At 42.9% G+C, this 19,212-nt stretch overlaps 1 protein-coding gene and 1 long non-coding RNA gene across 2 annotated transcripts; both read right to left on the reverse strand.

Annotated features, from left to right (window-relative positions):
• Positions 1-509: 509 nt before the first annotated feature.
• Positions 510-5,850, reverse strand: LOC106574039 (T-cell acute lymphocytic leukemia protein 1 homolog). Its single transcript, XM_014149554.3, has 4 exons — positions 5,660-5,850; positions 3,163-3,830; positions 2,685-2,782; positions 510-2,295 (listed from the first exon to the last, which is right to left on the reverse strand). The coding sequence occupies exons 2-4, from the start codon at positions 3,675-3,677 to the stop codon at positions 1,835-1,837; spliced, it is 1,074 nt and encodes a 357-aa protein (XP_014005029.1). The 5' UTR covers positions 3,678-3,830; positions 5,660-5,850; the 3' UTR covers positions 510-1,834.
• An 11,206-nt stretch (positions 5,851-17,056) lies between these two features.
• LOC106574084 (uncharacterized) lies at positions 17,057-19,212 on the reverse strand. Its single transcript, XR_001321468.3, has 3 exons — positions 18,992-19,212; positions 18,368-18,605; positions 17,057-18,199 (listed from the first exon to the last, which is right to left on the reverse strand). It is a non-coding gene; the product is annotated as an uncharacterized LOC106574084 (long non-coding RNA).

Raw genomic sequence — 19,212 nt, forward strand, 5'->3', positions numbered from 1 at the left:
GAATTTCAAATGGTGGGAACTGCCCTAAAAATGGGTTGAAATACGATTGGCATTTTTAATGGATAGTTTTGGGGGTTGGGGTCAACAACAACAAAAATTATAATAATAAATACAATTCCTTCCTCATACCAATTCCTTCCATGTACTGTATCTCTATTTGAAAACCAGTTTGGAGTAGGCATAAATTAAACTACTGCCATTGAAATATACTGGAATTCAATCAAACTCATGCACTGAACAATGTTTACACCATGTCTTTGTTTACAAACTACTGCCCATGCAGATTGCAGACAGGCCTCTAATTCAAAAATGGGAAGCATCTTCCTGTGAGGGGTCTACCCACAGAGATCCTATAATTCACTATGATTCTATATGGAGTTCTATGGTTGGTTTTAGTACTTGTATTTTTCAGAAATGTTTCAAGTAAAATAGACCCACTTATCTAATAGACGACGGACAAATATAACATGAATTGGAAATGATTCGCACAACAGCACACATTTGTCAAGTTCTTTTTCTCCATTTTTTATTTTGTGGTTTCATACAATTCTCTGAGATATAACATTGCATGTATTTATAGATGGAAAGGTTTTATCCTACAAAATATCACACACAAAAAAAATAACCCTTTATATTTAATACATCATAGAATTAAAAGGTACCAATTCTGGTTACTCAATAGTCTGCTGAAATAGCATGTACATTATGTTAAATACAGTGGTAAAACACTTACTTTATGAATGTTATCAATAAATGATAAATGAAAGAAGTGAATGTGAAAAAATCTGACAGGGAAAGAAGCAGTTAAAACATTTTTCCATGATCTGTTTTATGTACACTTAGAGTGGAATGCTTGTACCTGTCTTTAAATAGCTTTTGATACAGAGACATTATAATGTTGTTTTATTCTTCTGTTATTGGATACGAATGATTTCCTCCTTTGTTTTGGCTCTCAGTTAACTTCGAATGGTGTGTGTGTGTGTGTGTGTGTGTGTGTGTGTGTGTGTGCATGTGCGTCGTACTTATGATCTCAATTTCATTCTGTATGGTAAATATTGCAACCATGTGGTTTATGTGAATATCACATTAACAAGTAGACTTTTAAACATTTTGTTCTTCTCCCAACATTGACAGCCACACTGAGATCTCACACTTTTTTTGTCTTGACCGATTATCGGTTATTATCAGTTATCTCACTGAATAACTATTTGTGCTTGGGGATTAACTGTGCCATCCAACAACTAATGAGGTGATCTTCAAGAAAACCATTTCTGGACTTCAGGTCTGGATGTTATTATTTGATAAACCCCAAATGTTAGGTTCTAAAGGAACTCAAAATAACTTTAGCAGGCCCGAAGATGAAGACAAATCACTTACATTTAGTAGTCTGTAGTACTTAAGAACACAGTTCTCATTCTTGTTTAGAGACAAGCAGTGTACCTAAACAAACTTTCACCTCAGACAAGAAAGGTACCATTTTGCGATTTCATGCCTTTTTCCAGAAACACCTTCACTATTTTTAAATATTTTCTTCGTTTTCATCTTAGTTTGTACTTTCATGACTTCCAAATCCATCACCTGCTTACAACAGCAGCTGGGACAAAGTCTCATGTTCCACCAGAGAACACACCCTCCTCTGGATTGGCCAATAACAGACAGAGCCATTGAGCAAAACAGGAAGAAGAGAAAGAGCAAATCTGTACACAACTCAAATGCATCGCCATTCTACACACCCTATTGACACCTCTCTACCCAGGTGGAAAAATGCTCCAAATCGCCAACCTCCTGCTTCTCACATCGTCTCTTTTCTTCTCTACTTAGGGAAAATGCTGAGTCATCTGTGGTTGCGTTCATCCATATGGAGTCCAGAGTGAGGATGGAGAACCCTGGAGGTTTGCGTTCGAGACTCGACATACGAGTCCTGGTCCTCGGTGTAGCTGTCGGGACTCCCATCCCCGCCCAGAAGACTCCCGCAGCTGGAGTTGCTGGATGACAGCATGCCCTGGAGGAGCTCCTCCCGGACCAGGCTCTCCTCATGGCCCTCGGGAGCCCAGGCCCCCTCAGCACCGCTGCCGTTGCCGCCCCCCACCACACCTTCCTGGTCGTCCAGTAGCTTGGCCAGGAAGTTGATGTACTTCATGGCCAGTCGGAGGATCTCGTTCTTGGAGAGCTTCTTGTCGGGTGGGTGGGTGGGGATGAGCTGGCGGAGGTCAGCGAATGCTCCATTCACGTTCTGCTGGCGCCAACGCTCACGGCTGTTGGTGAAGATCCGCCGCACAATTTTGGGCTGCGAGCCTGAGAGGGAGAGGAGGAGAGGATAATACACTGTCTGCATACACCAGCAGTATGTACAGTATAGCTGAATCAGATGTGTTAGAGCTGGGCTGGAACAAAAGCCTGCACTGCAGCCTTCCAGAACCTGTGTTTGTCATTCCCTGAATGCCCTTTCCTTCGGTCTAATGACCACCAACCCAGATGTCAGCTTTCTGTGTTAAACCACACTTTGATGGTATGACAGTTAGACTTGATGCAGTGCCTTAGCACTTTACAAGTGGTCAGTCTCTGTATTCCTGATGCAGCTTTTCTGCATGATGCAGCTTTTCTCCTGATGCAGCTTTTCTCTTTAAAATGACTATTGTCCAGAAACTCCTAGACATAATTATTAAAATCTAAAATACTCTTACCATTATCATCGTTGATTTCAATCTCATAAGGCGCAGGTCGTCGTTTGATCCGATGGCTGGGGTACATGCCATACTGTTCCGTCTCGCTACCGTAGCCACTAGAGAAAGAAGTGTGAAATTAGACCACACATTAATATATCTATAGACTTTTATACTGGTGATATTGTTGGACATAACTATGACAGTTAATATAGGCCTACGCATTTCCATTTGCCAAAGTAAGAAATGGAAGAGGCAAAGCTTTTATAATAACACGAATCATCATTATTATTACCATTATTTAATAGACAATAATCATAATAATAATGAAAACAATTTAAATCGGAATGCACATTTCAGGCCTAAACTTGGGATAGGCCTAGGCTACATAAATACAAAACATATCCAACAATAATTGCGCTGGCCCACAGCATAAACATCTCAAGACCACGGACATCATTTGGACATAAAACATTTCCAAACGGTTAGTATGCCTTACCTGTTCATGGTGGCGAGTGGTTGAGCAAAGTTACTGTACAGCATCGCTCGTGCAGGGAGAGGGAAGGCGAGCGGGCTCAACTGCACCATTCGAGTTTCGCTCAACAACGGGTCCCGGGAAGCCAGTGGCGGTATCGGCGGTCTGCACAGCTCCGTGGTCTGTACCTTGTGGTTAATGTCTGCCGTCTGCTCCCTAGCTTTTATATCCACCGACCCTCCTCCCCTGGCCAATTCGATAACCGGTACTAACTTTTTTAGCTCGCTGTGGTACGCCGTTTCCTTGGCAACGCCATTAATGAAGATAGTCCCGTTGCAGTGCTCCCTGGGGACGCGCTTCCTCTCAGCTGAGTCCCCCGACGCCGCCGTCGTGTTTTCCTGTGTCTCGCTAACAGCTTCGCCCCCCTCCCCACTGACACGACCTGTTATGGAAGTAGTCAGGCTGTCGTGCTGTGGGGACTTGCACTCATTGACCATAGGACTGAGATGCCTAAGTTCTGGTTTCAGTTTTTCCATCATTTCAACGGTTATTCGATAGATTCGACCGTGCGTAAAAATGCATGAAATAGCCTAGTAAAAACGCAAAGGCTTAATTGTAGGCTTATCCGAGATTGACTGAGTTGAGCATCGAAAAGACCCCACTCATCTGGCGATATTAATCCTTGATGTCACCTGCAAAAACAAGATAGCTTTTATGTTTATGCTTTATTGTTATGAATATACAAATGTTCTAATGAATAAACTATAGTTTATAGTTGTATACAAAAATGCAGACTCCTGCGCTCGCGACACTGCGGCTCCAGTACTGTCAATCCCGCGCGCGCCAACTCATCAACCAAATCAGCAGACAGACAGCTGCATCCATTCATTTGTTCTTGGTCTAGAGGTGGGTGCATAGGCCTATACTATCAATGTGTTTAACTGTTTCAACACACTGTAGTATTACTGCTGCCCTTGTCAATTACAGGCTATAATACAATGAACTATTTTAACTGCACTCTTGTAGTCCATCAGATGGGAATTATCATATCACATGACATGGCTACTACTTTAGAGAATAGTATTAAAGCCTCGGTTTTTGAATATGTGTTTTTAAAACAGTTGTTGTTCTAGTTGGCCTGTACATTAGAAATAATGGAGCGTAGGCTACCGGGCTTTGTTCTAACTGGTACTCGACGTTCACGTGACCCTGACTTTATAAGCTACTATTAACTGGCAGGGTGGATAACAATTCTGATAACGCACAAGTTTTACAGGGAGGGGTCCTAATCATTCTTCCACATTGTTGCATTTGCCCAACAGTCGTCGCGCCGTTAAACGGAGGCGATATCTCTGCATGGACATTTAAAAAATATGTATATTTTAATTGTTTTTTTTAAGACAATTGTCTAAAATAAAATATGTATATATTTTTTTAAATGTCCACGCAGAGATAACGCTTCCTTTTAATGTCTATTACAGACAATAGACTTAGACAAAATACAATAGACAACATAACATTTCACATACATGGGTCCACTAAACTAAACATCAATATAATTAGCCTTTGTCTTTCACTGGATCATTATCGTTATAATATAGCAGCCTATACCACACTCAAATTAAGTTGCAATGATAACCTCTGCCACTCTTGAGCACATATTTTTCAATTGAGCTCATAATTCTTCGTTCATTGTCTTATTCTTTTGAATGTATTTTATTTTATATATTCTTACTTTGTTGCTTGAGCATAACTTAGTTTCAAATTAAATGTATTTCTTCCGTGCTGCAAAATGTTATTTCTTCCCATGCTGCTAAAGGAATAAGTGTAGTTTTTTTCACAACCAATATTGTTTTGGTTATAGCTCGTGCGCTTAAAATGTAATGAAAAGAACAGGGTATACAGTACGTTTTTGCGACGTTTATGTTAGGATATCATTCATTATTAACCTATGGTTTTGAACGTTTCAACCTAATTGAATCAGGTTTTAGAGTGCACAAAATGTAAGGCGAAAACCTTTTCATTCCATAGCCAAACTATGTAGATAGACCTTAGCTTCACATATTTCTACAGAAACAGAGTGGTCATTTTCTGTTTCACAATGGCCTATAAAGATGTAGGGATTAATAACATCTTTAGACTGGGCCTACATAACGAATATATTCTAAATATATTTAGGCTATTGCTCAGTAACCTATATCAGAATGAAATTATCATCCACAAATTATTCTTAGCCTATAGCCTTCCCAAAGTATGTGGATAGTGGAAATTGACTGAGGATATGTTGCTAAACGAATAAAAAAGGAAAATATCGAAGCCTATTATATTGGTAGATAAAGTGAACGCCAAATCGATAGGCTAACTGGTGTACCTTGACCGAGAAACAAATTGGCCTGCATTTGTCAATCCGAAATAGGAACGAACAATGATAAACCATTTTCTATATTTCCATTACAGATAACATATCCACACCAACAACAAATATGACTTGATAATGCCTATTTGGGTGTGTTGTCCTTACCATAGCCGGAGTGTTGTTGATAGAGTATGTGTGGAGCCATTTTGTCGAGGGTCGTCCATGTCTGAGGTTTTAGATTCACTGAAGTACTGTGTGGAAACTGGAAGTGAGGTTTTATATAATTCCACATCATGTCCAGTGTGGCGTTTAGTGTGGGGAACGAGCTGAACACCGGTGCAATGTGGTGACGGGAGATAAGGGCGCGCAGTTGCGGCCCCCTAACCATTATTTATACAATTATTCATTATTATTTGACGTTTTATCGAGGGCAAATGGGAGGACATTTTTTGTTGTTGGTCTTATAGGCCTATTGAGAATGGATATGCACTGAAATATAGGCTAAGCGGTAAATTTGAAAGGAAAACATCCCATGTGCCTTGTAAAATGCTCCAAGGCTTAGTCCAAAATTAATTATAGAGCAATGGGGCGTATTTAAAATCATATCAGTGAGGATGTTGACTTGAGAAAAATACTATTAGGCCGTGTTTGTTTTGACTAATATCTTCACCTTTTATGACGGAGGAATAACTAAACAGTGCATGCTAAAATCATTCATGAATTTGAATAAATGAATGCGACATGTACAATTAATAACATTGGTCTTCTGAATGTATTTCTGATAATATTATATTGTGCAACAATGATAATTAATGAATACTCTGTAATTTGGATCAAACTCTTAAGTTAATGCATTTAACAACACTCAGAACACTGTCAATCAATTATCTCTAACAAGTGTCTCTTGGGCCAGATATTCAATATTCACACGAGAGGTTTGCATGAAAAACCTCAATTGAAACAGCATAGCTTACACCTGGTAACCTACCATGCCAATTATGGTTATCATTATTATTTAGCTGGCCTTACAATGATGTAGTCTATTCTTATAGCTAAACAGTCTACATGAAATAAACATATAGATCTACAGAGAAAAGAACAGGGTATACAGTAGGCTAAATCAGCTAAATTATCAGAAGCCTTTATCTTGCGTGGTTAATTTTGCAGGGGTTGCAGTCATTACCGAGGTAAAGACAGATTCATGTTGGATATTCGACGGATATTCATTCGCCTGTAGTTTTCCTTACGTCCACCAACAGCAGTTAGGGACCGTCAACATAGTGACAAATCACATTTTTCAAATTTCAATAGCTCTTTAACCATTACTCTTAAAACTTTCAAAACTGGTTCTAGCTAACCCGATGGCATAGACTCACATTGCACACACATAGCCTTTTGGTTGTGACCTACTGACTTCAAACAAGGTTCATTGCACACCCTTTAGTTTGTCCATTTTCATCTCATTCAATTTTACATACATTTTCAATGTTTTTCAATGTTTCTAATTTCAATAGCTACTTGGTCATGTGATCTACTGACCTCAAACAAGGTTCAGCATGTCCACTGACCACCCTTCTATATTGCACACCCTTTAGTTTGTCCATTTCCATCTCACACGTTTTTACATTACATTTTTAAACTTTCTAATTTCCTTACCTCCTTGGTCATGTGACCTACTGGACTCAAACCAGGTTCAGAATGTACAATCAGTGGGCCAACACATTGCACACCCTTTAGTTTGTCCATTTATCTCACACGTTTTTACATGATTTTTGTAAACATTCTAATTTTAATAGAGCTTTGGTCATGTGACCTACTGGACAAAAAGAAGGTTCAGAATGTCCACTGACTACCTTTCTATATTGCACACCTTTTAGTTTGTCCCTTTTCATCTCACACGATTTTACATGAATTTTTCTAAATTAAAAACGTCACTAGCTCCTTGGTCATGTGACCTACTGACTTCAAACAAGATTCAGAATGTCCACTCAGTGGCCCCAGGGGCGAAAATCTGATATCAACTTTGGAGGGGACAATTACATGAAATTTTCTCAAGAGCAATTCCTGAGGGGGACACCAAAAGTAGTGCTGTAACACATAGCCTACATTGTAATATGGTAAATGTATATTGAGGAACCAAAGAAATAAGGTGTTTGCCGTACTCCTAACTACCGGTACCCAAAATTACACAACTAATCACAACAGCAATACCATTGCCTTTAACAAATCTTAGTTCAGTCACCAGTTTAAGTTGAGAGTGGGGGTATCCATGGCATTTTCCAATTATGTTCCTATTTTACAAGTAAAAAAAATTGAGAACCTTTCATAATGTTGCCAAACAAAGACTCAACAAACTTACCTGAGACTCCCTGTCTCTGCCAGTCTGTCCCTGCATATCTGTCCCCAACTCTGCTGTCTGTGTGCCATCTGTTGCCTGCTCTGCCTAATGACATCATTGTGAAACATTTCCATTAGAATTTCATTTCTTTCTTATGAACATTTTATCAACTAGTCTTTGAGATATTAGGCTACTAGGGTTCTTACTATGCATTTTGGTGTATTGAAAAATACTCTGATGTCTGTCTTTTATTTTTCTGCCATTTTTCTACCTGGCTGGCTGGCTGGCTACACACACAGTGTGTAGGTTATTTACAGTAGGAGATGGGCTTCTATCATCTTCAATCATTCTATTTGGGCTTCGATCTAAAAAGTAGCTAGCAAATGTGAAACGGATTAAAATGACAAGAGTTGACAGCTGTATGAGTTCACCATTTACACAACATATGCTGCAACCTTTTGTAATTTTAATAGTTTGTTTCATATTGGCTGGCTTCCAACAATAGCTACATTTGCAAAGCTAGCGAGCACCAATTCAGTTTCAGTGGTGTTTGCTATAATCTTTGCTACCCGGGTTAAATAAAGGTGAAATAAAATAAATAAATAAATAAAAGTTCCATTGCGACAATTTAGCTTTTGCAACGAGACCATTAAATATATTTAAGACAATGGTAGAAGAGAGTGTAGTTCTGTTCAGTTTGGATTTCAGTTTATCGCTAACCTTATCACAGGGAATTTGAAGCACTAACTTACATCATCTGCGTGCTGATCTTGGAATAAATTGACGATAGCAAAGATTCCATCTTTGACGACGCCACATAAATGGAATAGGTACTAGCTAGCTTAATAGTTAATATTTGCACCCTAGCTCTGCATATTCAGCTAGTGTGTGTGCGCGATTGCCTGGATTAACCTCACATCAGTTACGTGCATTGAGTGCCTTTCAGACAGTAGATATGACCTCTCTGTTACCTAGCAAGCTAAGGAACTGGCAGTGGATCAAACCATTGTGAGGCAAAGGGTGGGGGGGTCGCAATCTTTTGAAACCTAAAAACGCGCTATTAAGTGTCTATAATCAGCACAATTGCTTTCATTGCGTATTATTAATATTATTTAAATTACATAGTTATGTTTCAGTGATATATTGGGGGGGACAAATCATATTTTTCCCAGGATGGGGGGGTCGTGTCCCCCCCGTCCCCCCTGGGATTTCCGCCCCTGAGTGGCCCTACACATTGCACACCCTTTAGTTTGGCCATTTTCATCTCACACAATTTGACATGAATTTTCAATGTTTTTTAATATTTCTAATTTCAATAGCTCCTTGGTCATGTGACCTACTGACCCCTGCTTGGACTCGGAGTTCCCCCCGCCTTGATGGAGGCGTCCATGTGCACCTGGTATCCTGAAGCAAGCTCTGTGCACCTGGTGACCCGCCTACTTTTATCCGCTCAGAGACTAAGTCCCCAACCCAACCTCCACAGCCTGAGTGCTGCCCCCAGCCCCTGAGTCCGCCCCTGCTTGGACTCTGAGTGCCCCCCGCCTTGGGGGAGGCCGCCTCGTGCACCTGGTGACCTTTTGACTTCCACAGCGAGTCCCAACCTGACTAGAGGATGGGCCCGGGCGGATGGGCGACCACCACCTAGCCCCCTACCTATCCAGAGCCCAATGTCAATGTCTTATGCCTTCTACCCACCTGCCTGGGCTCTCTCACATTCTGTGTCTGGCCTCTGGCCCCTAGCCCTTCTCTGTGCACCCGTAAGTAAAGAAAGAGGATGGTGGAGGAAGATGCCTTTCGTCCCAGACAAAATCTTGGATCGAGGGCTGATTTTCAATAGATCACAGCGAGTGAGCTGCTCTGCTACATATGAAACCCTGACGCAGAATCAGGTCGTCCACGAGTGATTTAGCACCAGGTTCCCCACAAACATGCAGTGCGCATCAGGAGAGGGGCAGCAACTCATCCGTCTACACACCAACCCCGTCAAGAACGGCTCAGAGCCGGCTATCCCGGGCCAACCGACGAGCCGCAGCACTACGGTATCGTTACGTTTAGGGGGGATTCAGACTTAGAGGTGCTCAGTCATAATCCCACAGATGGTAGCTTTGCACCATTGGCTCCTCAGCCAAGCACATACACCAAATGTCTGAACCTGCGGTTCCTCTCGCACTGAGCAGGATTACTATTGCAACAACACATCATGAGTAGGGTAAAACTAACCTTTCTCACAACGATCTAAACCCAGCTCACGTTCTCTATTAGTGTGTGAACAATTCAAAGCTTGGTGAATTCTGCTTCACAATGATAGGAAGAGCCGACATCAAAGGATAAAAAAGCGACGTCGCTATGAATGCTTGGCAGCCAGTTATCACTGTGGTAACTTTTCTGACACCACCTGCTTAAAAGCCCAAAATTCAGAAGGATCGTGAGGCCCCGCTTTCACGGTCTCAAGTGAGATTTTTCCCTTCTGCTCCACGGGAAGTTTCTATCCTCCCTAAGCTCGCCTTAGGACACCTGTGTTACCATTTGACAGGTGTACCGCCCCAGTCAAACTCCGCACCTGCCAGAGGCTGTTCACCTTGGAGACCTGCTGCGGATATGGGTACGGCCCACGTGAGATTTACACCCTCTCCCCCAGATTTCCAAGGGCCAGGGAGAGCTCACCAGATGCTGCCGAAACCACAATGCTTTCCAGGGCTTGGGCCCCACTCTCGGGGCGAACCCATTCCAGGGCGCCATTCCCTTCACAAAGAAAAGAGAACTCTCCCCGGGGCTTCCGCCAGCTTCTCCGGGATCGGTTGCGTTACCGCACTGGATGCCTCGCGGCACCTGTCTCCGACAGTCCGTGGACATTCTGAAAGTAGTTTTAGGTCAGCAGGTCACATTACCAAGAAGTTATTGAAATGATAAAGGTTGAAAAATGTATGTAAAATTGCGTGAGATTAAAATGGACATACTAATGGGTGTGCAATATACAGGGTAGTCGGTGGACATTCTGAATTTTGTTTGGTTAGTAGGTCACATGACCAAGGAGCTATTAAAATTAGAATGTTTGAAAAATTCATGTAAAATCGTGTGAGATGAAAATTGACAAACTAAAGGGTGTGCAATGTAGGCCCACTGAGTGTACATTCTGAACCTTGTTTGAAGTCAGTAGGTCACATGACCAAGGAGCTATTGAAATTAAAATGTTTGAACAATGAATGTAAAATCGTGTGAGATGGAAATGGACAAACTAAAGGGTGTGCAATATAGAAGGGTGGTCAGTGGACATTCTGCACCTTGTTTGAGGTCAGTAGGTCACATGACCAAGGAGCTATTGAAATTCAAATGTAAAAAAAGTTTGTACTTTGTTTACGCTCTCTAACTAATTCAACTAGGAATACAAAATGTCTTTACCTCAGTGCAGTCATTACAGGATCCCGGATGCCTTTGGAAACTTGGCAGAATTAGGTGTAAAGCTCACAGGACCACCTCGCCGACAGAGATATGGTGGTATCAGTGCGCCAGCAACCTACAGGGTCATCCATCAAAGCGGGAGGCGAGGCACTCGATGTGGGTATGGTGCGGTACAGTATACTGTATGCTCAGAGATGCAAGCTTAGGTCCAACATTAGGTGTACTTTAGGCCTACATGTCTCATTTGTCCTTAGGCCTACCATTTTCGATCCCATATTTAAAAGTAGTGTTTGGGAGGTAAATCTCAAAGGCATATGCCGACATTAAATGAATAGTCAATAATCAGTAGGCCTAGTGAACAAAACAAATATCTAAATGGCTAAATATATATGCGTGAGTCTATTTGAAATATATATATTTTCTAGCAGATTGGCTAGTTAGCCAATGTCAGACATTCAAAAGATGCCTGACATTTAGGCCTGATGGTGGAAAAAAGAAAAACTGCTGAAATATTTCCTTCTGTCCTCTGTTCTTTGTCAGCGCAGCTCCCTCTGTCACGACCATAGACAAACAGTGTGGTCACGGCTCATGACCACCAACATCCATCCTGTCAGTATCAAAGTCCAAGCGTCACACAATGTAAACTACCGTAGCAGGCGTAAAAACACACATTCTAAACCCAGAGGTGCAACATCGTGAGACTTCCGGGAACGCTTGTGAAACAGACCATACAGGCCATGTTTGGGGTTTGAGAAGTCAATGAGAGAAGTGAAAAATGTATAATTAGTTCATAATTTTCTCGAAATATAAAGGCACAACCTAGATAAGAGCCAATGTCTTGAGTAGTTTAATTACTCCAACCTCGTGAAAGTGACAAACTGACATTTTTATTTTAGTCAAAAACAACTTTATATTGAGGTGTTTCAGCGCATGAGTTTAGTTAGCTAACGCCGCCATAACATCGCCTACACGTGTGATCGGGGATTTCTATTGGATATGCACTTTCTACCTATCGTCATACTGTACTGCCGCATCAGTTTTTCAGGAGGTATTTCAGGAGCCTATGAATGTGAATTCCTATGTTATGCTTTAACTCTGCTAGTCATTGGCTGGCATCACAAGAAAATGTATCTTAGAGCCCTAACTGTCAATACCCACTCTCGCTGTCTCTCTCACACACGCTTGTAGAGTGGAAAAGCACCCCAAAAAGTTCATATGTTGACACAGTTTTTAGTAGGCTACATCTCTCTCACATTCTTTTCCTACTTCTTGTTTTTCTCTTTCCCCTCTCAAAATTCGGTTCAACAGAATGCACACATAAATGTCCAGAGGAGATAACTCCCCCTATCTGATATATCTACTGCAGTGTCATCCTACACATACAGCACCCTTTCTGCCAGTCACATTCTGTTAAAGGTCCCCGAACCACACACATCCTTGGGTCGCTCGTCTTTTCAGTTCGCTGCAGCTAGCAACTGGAACGAGCTGCAACAAACACTCAAACTGGACAGTTTTATCTCAATCGCTTCATTCAAAGACTCAATCATGGACACTCTTAGTTGTGGCTGCTTTGTTGTCTCTACCTTCTTGCCCTATGTGCTGTTGCCCAATAATACACTGCTCAAAAAAATAAAGGGAACACTAAAATAACACATCCTAGATCTGAATGAATGAAATAATCTTATTAAATACTTTTTTCTTTACATAGTTGAATGTGCTGACAACAAAATCACACAAAAATAATCAATGGAAATCCAATTTATCAACCCATGGAGGTCTGGATTTGGAGTAACACTCAAAATTAAAGTGGAAAACCACACTACAGGCTGATCCAACTTTGATGTAATGTCCTTAAAACAAGTCAAAATGAGGCTCAGTAGTGTGTGTGGCCTCCACATGCCTGTATGACCTCCCTACAACGCCTGGGCATGCTCCTGATGAGGTGGCGGATGGTCTCCTGAGGGATCTCCTCCCAGACCTGGACTAAAGCATCCGCCAACTCCTGGACAGTCTGTGGTGCAACGTGGCGTTGGTGGATGGAGCGAGACATGATGTCACAGATGTGCTCAATTGGATTCAGGTCTGGGGAACGGGCGGGCCAGTCTAGAGCATCGATGCCTTCCTCTTGCAGGAACTGCTGACACACTCCAGCCACATGAGGTCTAGCATTGTCTTGCATTAGGAGGAACCCAGGGCCAACTGCACCAGCATATGGTCACACAAGGGCTCTGAGGATCTCATCTCGGTACCTAATGGCAGTCAGGCTACCTCTGGCGAGCACATGGAGGGCTGTGCGGCCCCCCAAAGAAATGCCACCCTACACCATGACTGACCCACCGCCAAACCGGTCATGCTGGAGGATGTTGCAGGCAGCAGAACGTTCTCCACGGCGTCTCCAGACTCTGTCACGTCTGTCACGTGCTCAGTGTGAACCTGCTTTCATCTGTGAAGAGCACAGGGCGCCAGTGGCAAATTTGCCAATCTTGGTGTTCTCTGGCAAATGCCAAACGTCCTGCACGGTGTTGGGCTGTAAGCACGACCCCCACCTGTGGACGTCGCGCCCTCATACCACCCTCATGGAGTCTGTTTCTGACCGTTTGAGCAGACACATGCACATTTGTGGCCTGCTGGAGGTCATTTTGCAGGGCTCTGGCAGTGCTCCTCCTGCTCCTCCTTGCACAAAGGCGGAGGTAGCGGTCCTGCTGCTGGGTTGTTGCCCTCCTACGGCCTCCTCCACGTCTCCTGATGTACTGGCCTGTCTCCTGGTAGCGCCTCCATGCTCTGGACACTACGCTGACAGACACAGCAAACCTTCTTGCCACAGCTCGCATTGATGTGCCATCCTGGATGAGCTGCACTACCTGAGCCACTTGTGTGGGTTGTAGACTCCGTCTCATGCTACCACTAGAGTGAAAGCACCGCCAGCATTCAAAAGTGACCAAAACATCAGCCAGGAAGCATAAGAACTGAGAAGTGGTCTTTGGTCACCACCTGCAGAACCACTCCTTTATTGGGGGTGTCTTGCTAATTGCCTATAATTTCCATCTGTTGTCTATTCCATTTGCACAGCAGCATATGACATTTATTGTCAATCAGTGTTGCTTCCTAAGTGGACAGTTTGATATCACAGAAGTGTGATTGACTTGGAGTTACATTGTGTTGTTTAAGTGTTCCCTTTATTTTTTTGAGCAGTATATTTGTACCCTGCAGGTAGCCTATTTTTTTTATATATATTTTTATTTATTTAACTGGGCAAGTCAGTTAAGAACAAAATCTTATTTACAATGAAAGCCTAGTAACAGTGGGTTAACTGCCTTGTTCAGGGGCAGAACGACAGATTTTTATCTTGTCAGCTCAGGGATTTGATCAAGCAACCTTTTGGTTACTGGCCCAACACTCTAACCACTAGGCTACCTGCCGCCCAAAGTGCTTAGCGTTGGGCCAGTAACCAAAAGATTGCTTGATCAAATCCCCGAGCTGACAAGATAAAAATCTGTCGTTCTGCCCCTGAACAAGGCAGTTAACCCACTGTTCCCCGGTAGGCCATCATTGTATTAACTGACTTGTCTAGTTAAATAAAGGTTAAATAAAACGTTTTAAAAAATGACATCTTTAAAAGGCCTATTTTTTCCATTATCATGCTTATGTCCATACCTCCCCCAACACGCGCAGGGGCATCATTTCAGCTAAACCTGCTAGGGATGTGTTTCCCAAACTTGGTTCTCGGAACCCAAAGGGGTACACGTTTTGGTTTTTGCCCTAGCACTACACAGCTGATTCAAATAATCAACTAATCATCAAGCTTTGATTATTTGAATCAGCTGTGTAGTGCTAGGGCAAAAACCAAAATGTGCACCCCTTGGGGTATGTCATGCCAAATAGTGTCCCCCTGTCAAAATGCCCCCCCCTCGTCCCAATGGGATTCGAGAAGCTATTAGCGTCAGATTTTGGAGATCATTATAGCCAAAATGTCTTTAGATTCAGTTCCTACTATGTAAACAAAGCAACAATATCACTGTTTAAGATGAAAACATTACTTGGAACTACTTTTGGGTACCCTAACATTTCAACAACATTAAAAGTAATGTCTAAAACGGTTCTTCGTTTCCGAAATAGCAAAGAAAACTCACCTTTCAGATAACAAAGTGAGCTCCCATGAAGCTATTAACACTTCAAATCAAATTGTATTTGTCCCATCCGCCAAATACAACAGGTGTAGCCCTTACTGTGAAATGCTTACTTACAAAACCTTAACCAACAATGCAGTTTTAAGAAAATAAGAGTTAAGAAAATATTTACTAAATAAACGAAAGTAAAAATAAAACAGTTACAAAAAAAAGTTACACAATGAAATAACAATAACGAAGCTATATACAGGAGGTACCTAGTCAATGTGCGGGGGTACAGATTAGTCTAGGTAATTAAGGTAATACATACATGTAGGTAGGGGTAAAGTGACTATGCATAGATAATAAACAACGAGTAGCAGCAGCACTACCCTCTGTAGTGCCTTGCGGTGATGCAACCAGTCAGGATGCTCTCGATGGTGCAGCTGTAGAACTTTTTGCGGATCTGAGGACCCATGCCAAATGCCAAACCCATGCCAAATCTTTTCCGTCTCCTAAAGCGTTGTTGTGCCCTCTTCACAACCTCACAATGGTAGGGAGAAGTTGTTGTCCTGGCACCACATGGCCAGGTCTCTGACCTCCTTAAAGGCTGACTTATCATTGTCGGTGATCAGGCCTACCACCGTTGTGTTGTTGGAAACTTAATTATGGTGTTGGAGTCATCCTTGGCCACGCAGTCGTAGGTGAACAGAGAGGACAGGAGGGGACTAAGCGGGGCCACCGTGTTGAGGATCAGTGTGGCAGATGTGTTGTTGCCTACCCTTACCACCTGGGGGCGGCCCGTCAAGAGGTCCAGGATCCAGTTGCAGAGGGAGGTGTTTAGTCCCAGGGTCCTTAGCTTAGTGATGAGCTTCGTGGGCACTATGGTGTTGAACGCTGAGCTGTAGTCAATGAACAGCACTCTCACGTAAGTGTTCCTTTAGTCCAGGTGTGAAAGGGCAGTGTGGAGTGCAATAGAGATTGCATCATCTGTGGATCTGTTGGGGCGGTATGCGAATTGGAGTGGGTCTAGTGTTTCTGGGATGATGATGTGATATACTCCTCAATGCCATCGGATGAATCCCGGAACATATTCTAGTCTGTGCTAGCAAAACAGTCCTGTAGCTTAGCATCTGCTTCATCTGACCACTTCCGTATTGAGCGAGTCGCTGGTACTTCCTGCTTTAGTTTTTGCTTGTAAGCAGGAAGCAGGAGGATAGAATTATGGTCAGATTTGCCAAATGGAGGGCGAGGGAGAGCTTTTTACGCGTCTCTGTGTGTGGATTAAAGGTGGTCTAGTTTTTTTCCCTCTGGTTGCACGTGACATTCTGGTAGAGATGAGGTAAAAACGGATTTAAGTTTTCCTGCATTAATGTCCCCGGCCATTATGTGCAAATCAGTTTAATTCATACACTGGCTCCTCTGGCTGGCATATTTTTATTTTGAGTTTCCCTCCCTGTGTCTTGTCTTGTACGCTATTAGTCCTATTCTGATTATGTTCCCCTTCCCCCACCACATGCCATAGCTCAGTAATACAGCAGTATACTTGTGGTTGAATACGATGCAGTACACAGATAGTTGAATAATGTTGAACTCACAAATGCCAAAAGGGATTTACAACAATGAATTAATTAAATGAACACCCAGTGGGGAAAAAAACTACCTGGCAATATTTAAGATTGAAATATGAAAAAGTAGTTTTTGTGTGGAACAGGTGGGTCATGTTGTTGAACTTGATGACTTTATTTAATATACCCACATGGCAGTTATAGACTGAAATACATGAGTATAGGCTAACATCAACACATCAACAATACAATACAATTTAGTTGAGAAAACAGAAGTATGAATGACAATGAAAGTACATCATATGAGAGGGGGGCAGTCTTGGCAGAAGGGTATGGGTGATTTATTTCAATCTCAGTTCTGGCGTGTGCGATAGAGAAGAGGTGGTTCTACAGGTAGCTCTGCCAGTCACTTTCTCTCGACAGGCAGCCAGTCTCGGAATTTGGACTTGAAGAGGGAGACTGTAAAGTCCAGGCACAGCTGTTCTCTTTGCTCTTAGAGTGTTTCCAGTGCTAGTGTATGTAGTCCATCTGTGTATCTCACTGTGCCCAGGATGATATGTCAAGCACAGGTCCTTAGCAGATTAGATCAAACCACATGACATTAACAGTAGCTGTAGATAATGTAATGAAAAGTGGGATCTTGGAGGGTGGTTGATCATGGAGGACATCAGGTGGATCCAGGTCTGGGGAAGGGATATGGTAGGTGTCTCAGAGCATGGCAGAACCCCTAGAGGACATCAGGTGGATCCAGGTCTGGGGAAGGGATATGGTAGGTGTCTCAGAGCATGGCAGAACCCCTAGAGGACATCAGGTGGATCCAGGTCTGGGGAAGGGATATGGTAGGCATCTCAGAGCATGGCAGAACCCTGAGAGGACATCAGGTGGATCCAGGTCTGGGGAAGGGATATGGTAGGCATCTCAGAGAATGGCAGAACCCCGAGAGGACATCAGGTGGATCCAGGTCTGGGGAAGGGATATGGTAGGCATCTCAGAGAATGGCAGAACCCCGAGAGGACATCAGGTGGATCCAGGTCTGGGGAAGGGATATGGTAGGCATCTCAGAGCATGGCAGAACCCCGAGAGGACATCAGGTGGATCCAGGTCTGGGGAAGGGATATGGTAGGCATCTCAGAGCATGGCAGAACCCAGAGAGGACATCAGGTGGATCCAGGTCTGGGGAAGGGATATGGTAGGCATCTCAGAGCATGGCAGAACCCAGAGAGGACATCAGGTGGATCCAGGTCTGGGGAAGGGATATGGTAGGTGTCTCAGAGCATGGCAGAACCCCTAGATACTGAAGAACAGGAGCAGAGTAAAAGGGAAAGGGAAAGAGACATAGAGGCATAGTAGGATGCAGAAAGAAAACACACAGGTTACAGGTAGATCCAGGCCAGGTTGAATTGTCCCTATATTGCTAACACCTATCAAAACTGATCGGAGGAGAATATCTGAGGTTCCTCACCTGTAAGGGCTAAAGGACTGTATTATTCTTAGGTTGCTCGTTTGGTTTGGGCGTGCTCGTCTCCGGGCGTCTGTCAGAATGCAATGATGACAAACGGTTGACTTGTAGATTACTTGGAGGAATAACAGTATACAACAGGCAGAGTATGTTCAGGGCTATGGGTTGATCACTATGAAAGGCTCCTGGCTGTACCACTGATCCATAACTATGGCTGTGGAAGAGTGAATGTGTGGTTTCTCTAGGAGAGAGCAGAATACAAAGTGCCATTAATATCAGGATAACATACATATAAATACAATGGAATTAGGTGCCATTTTAGGCTTGACCAACTAATAGTAACTAACTCTTTTAACAGGCCAAAAACACTGAAAAGGCACACTAACGTGCTATAATACTCCAAATGGTATGCATACACAAATATAATACAGAGTGTAAGAGCACCCTTATAACCAAAACGCAACCCGTCATCCACTAACAAATGAATGCCACGGACGGGGCGCACATGTTACAAACCCACTGCAGAAATAACCAAACAAAACCCTGTGTTCGCATTTACTAAAGGAATGATGTGTCACACCTAGATTGAGAATAGCTTGAGAGAGGCCACCTTTCGTACAAACCCACCTTGTGACTTGTTTACCGACCTGTGTCTGTGCCTGTTTTGCTACACTTTTACCACTTCGGAGGGTACATCCGTGGTCAGTGGACGGTTCTGAAAATAAATGAGTTGTTTGCATCACCGAGCAGTGGTCAGGAAATAATTAAATCCAATTGTTAGACGCTACCATCCCCTTCAAATCAAAACCGATGTCAATGTTTACGCACACACGCTCCATTCTACTTCC

Source organism: Salmo salar, chromosome 16 (genome assembly GCF_965601325.2).
Source record: "Salmo salar chromosome 16, fSalSal1, whole genome shotgun sequence".
Lineage (NCBI taxonomy): Eukaryota > Metazoa > Chordata > Actinopteri > Salmoniformes > Salmonidae > Salmo > Salmo salar.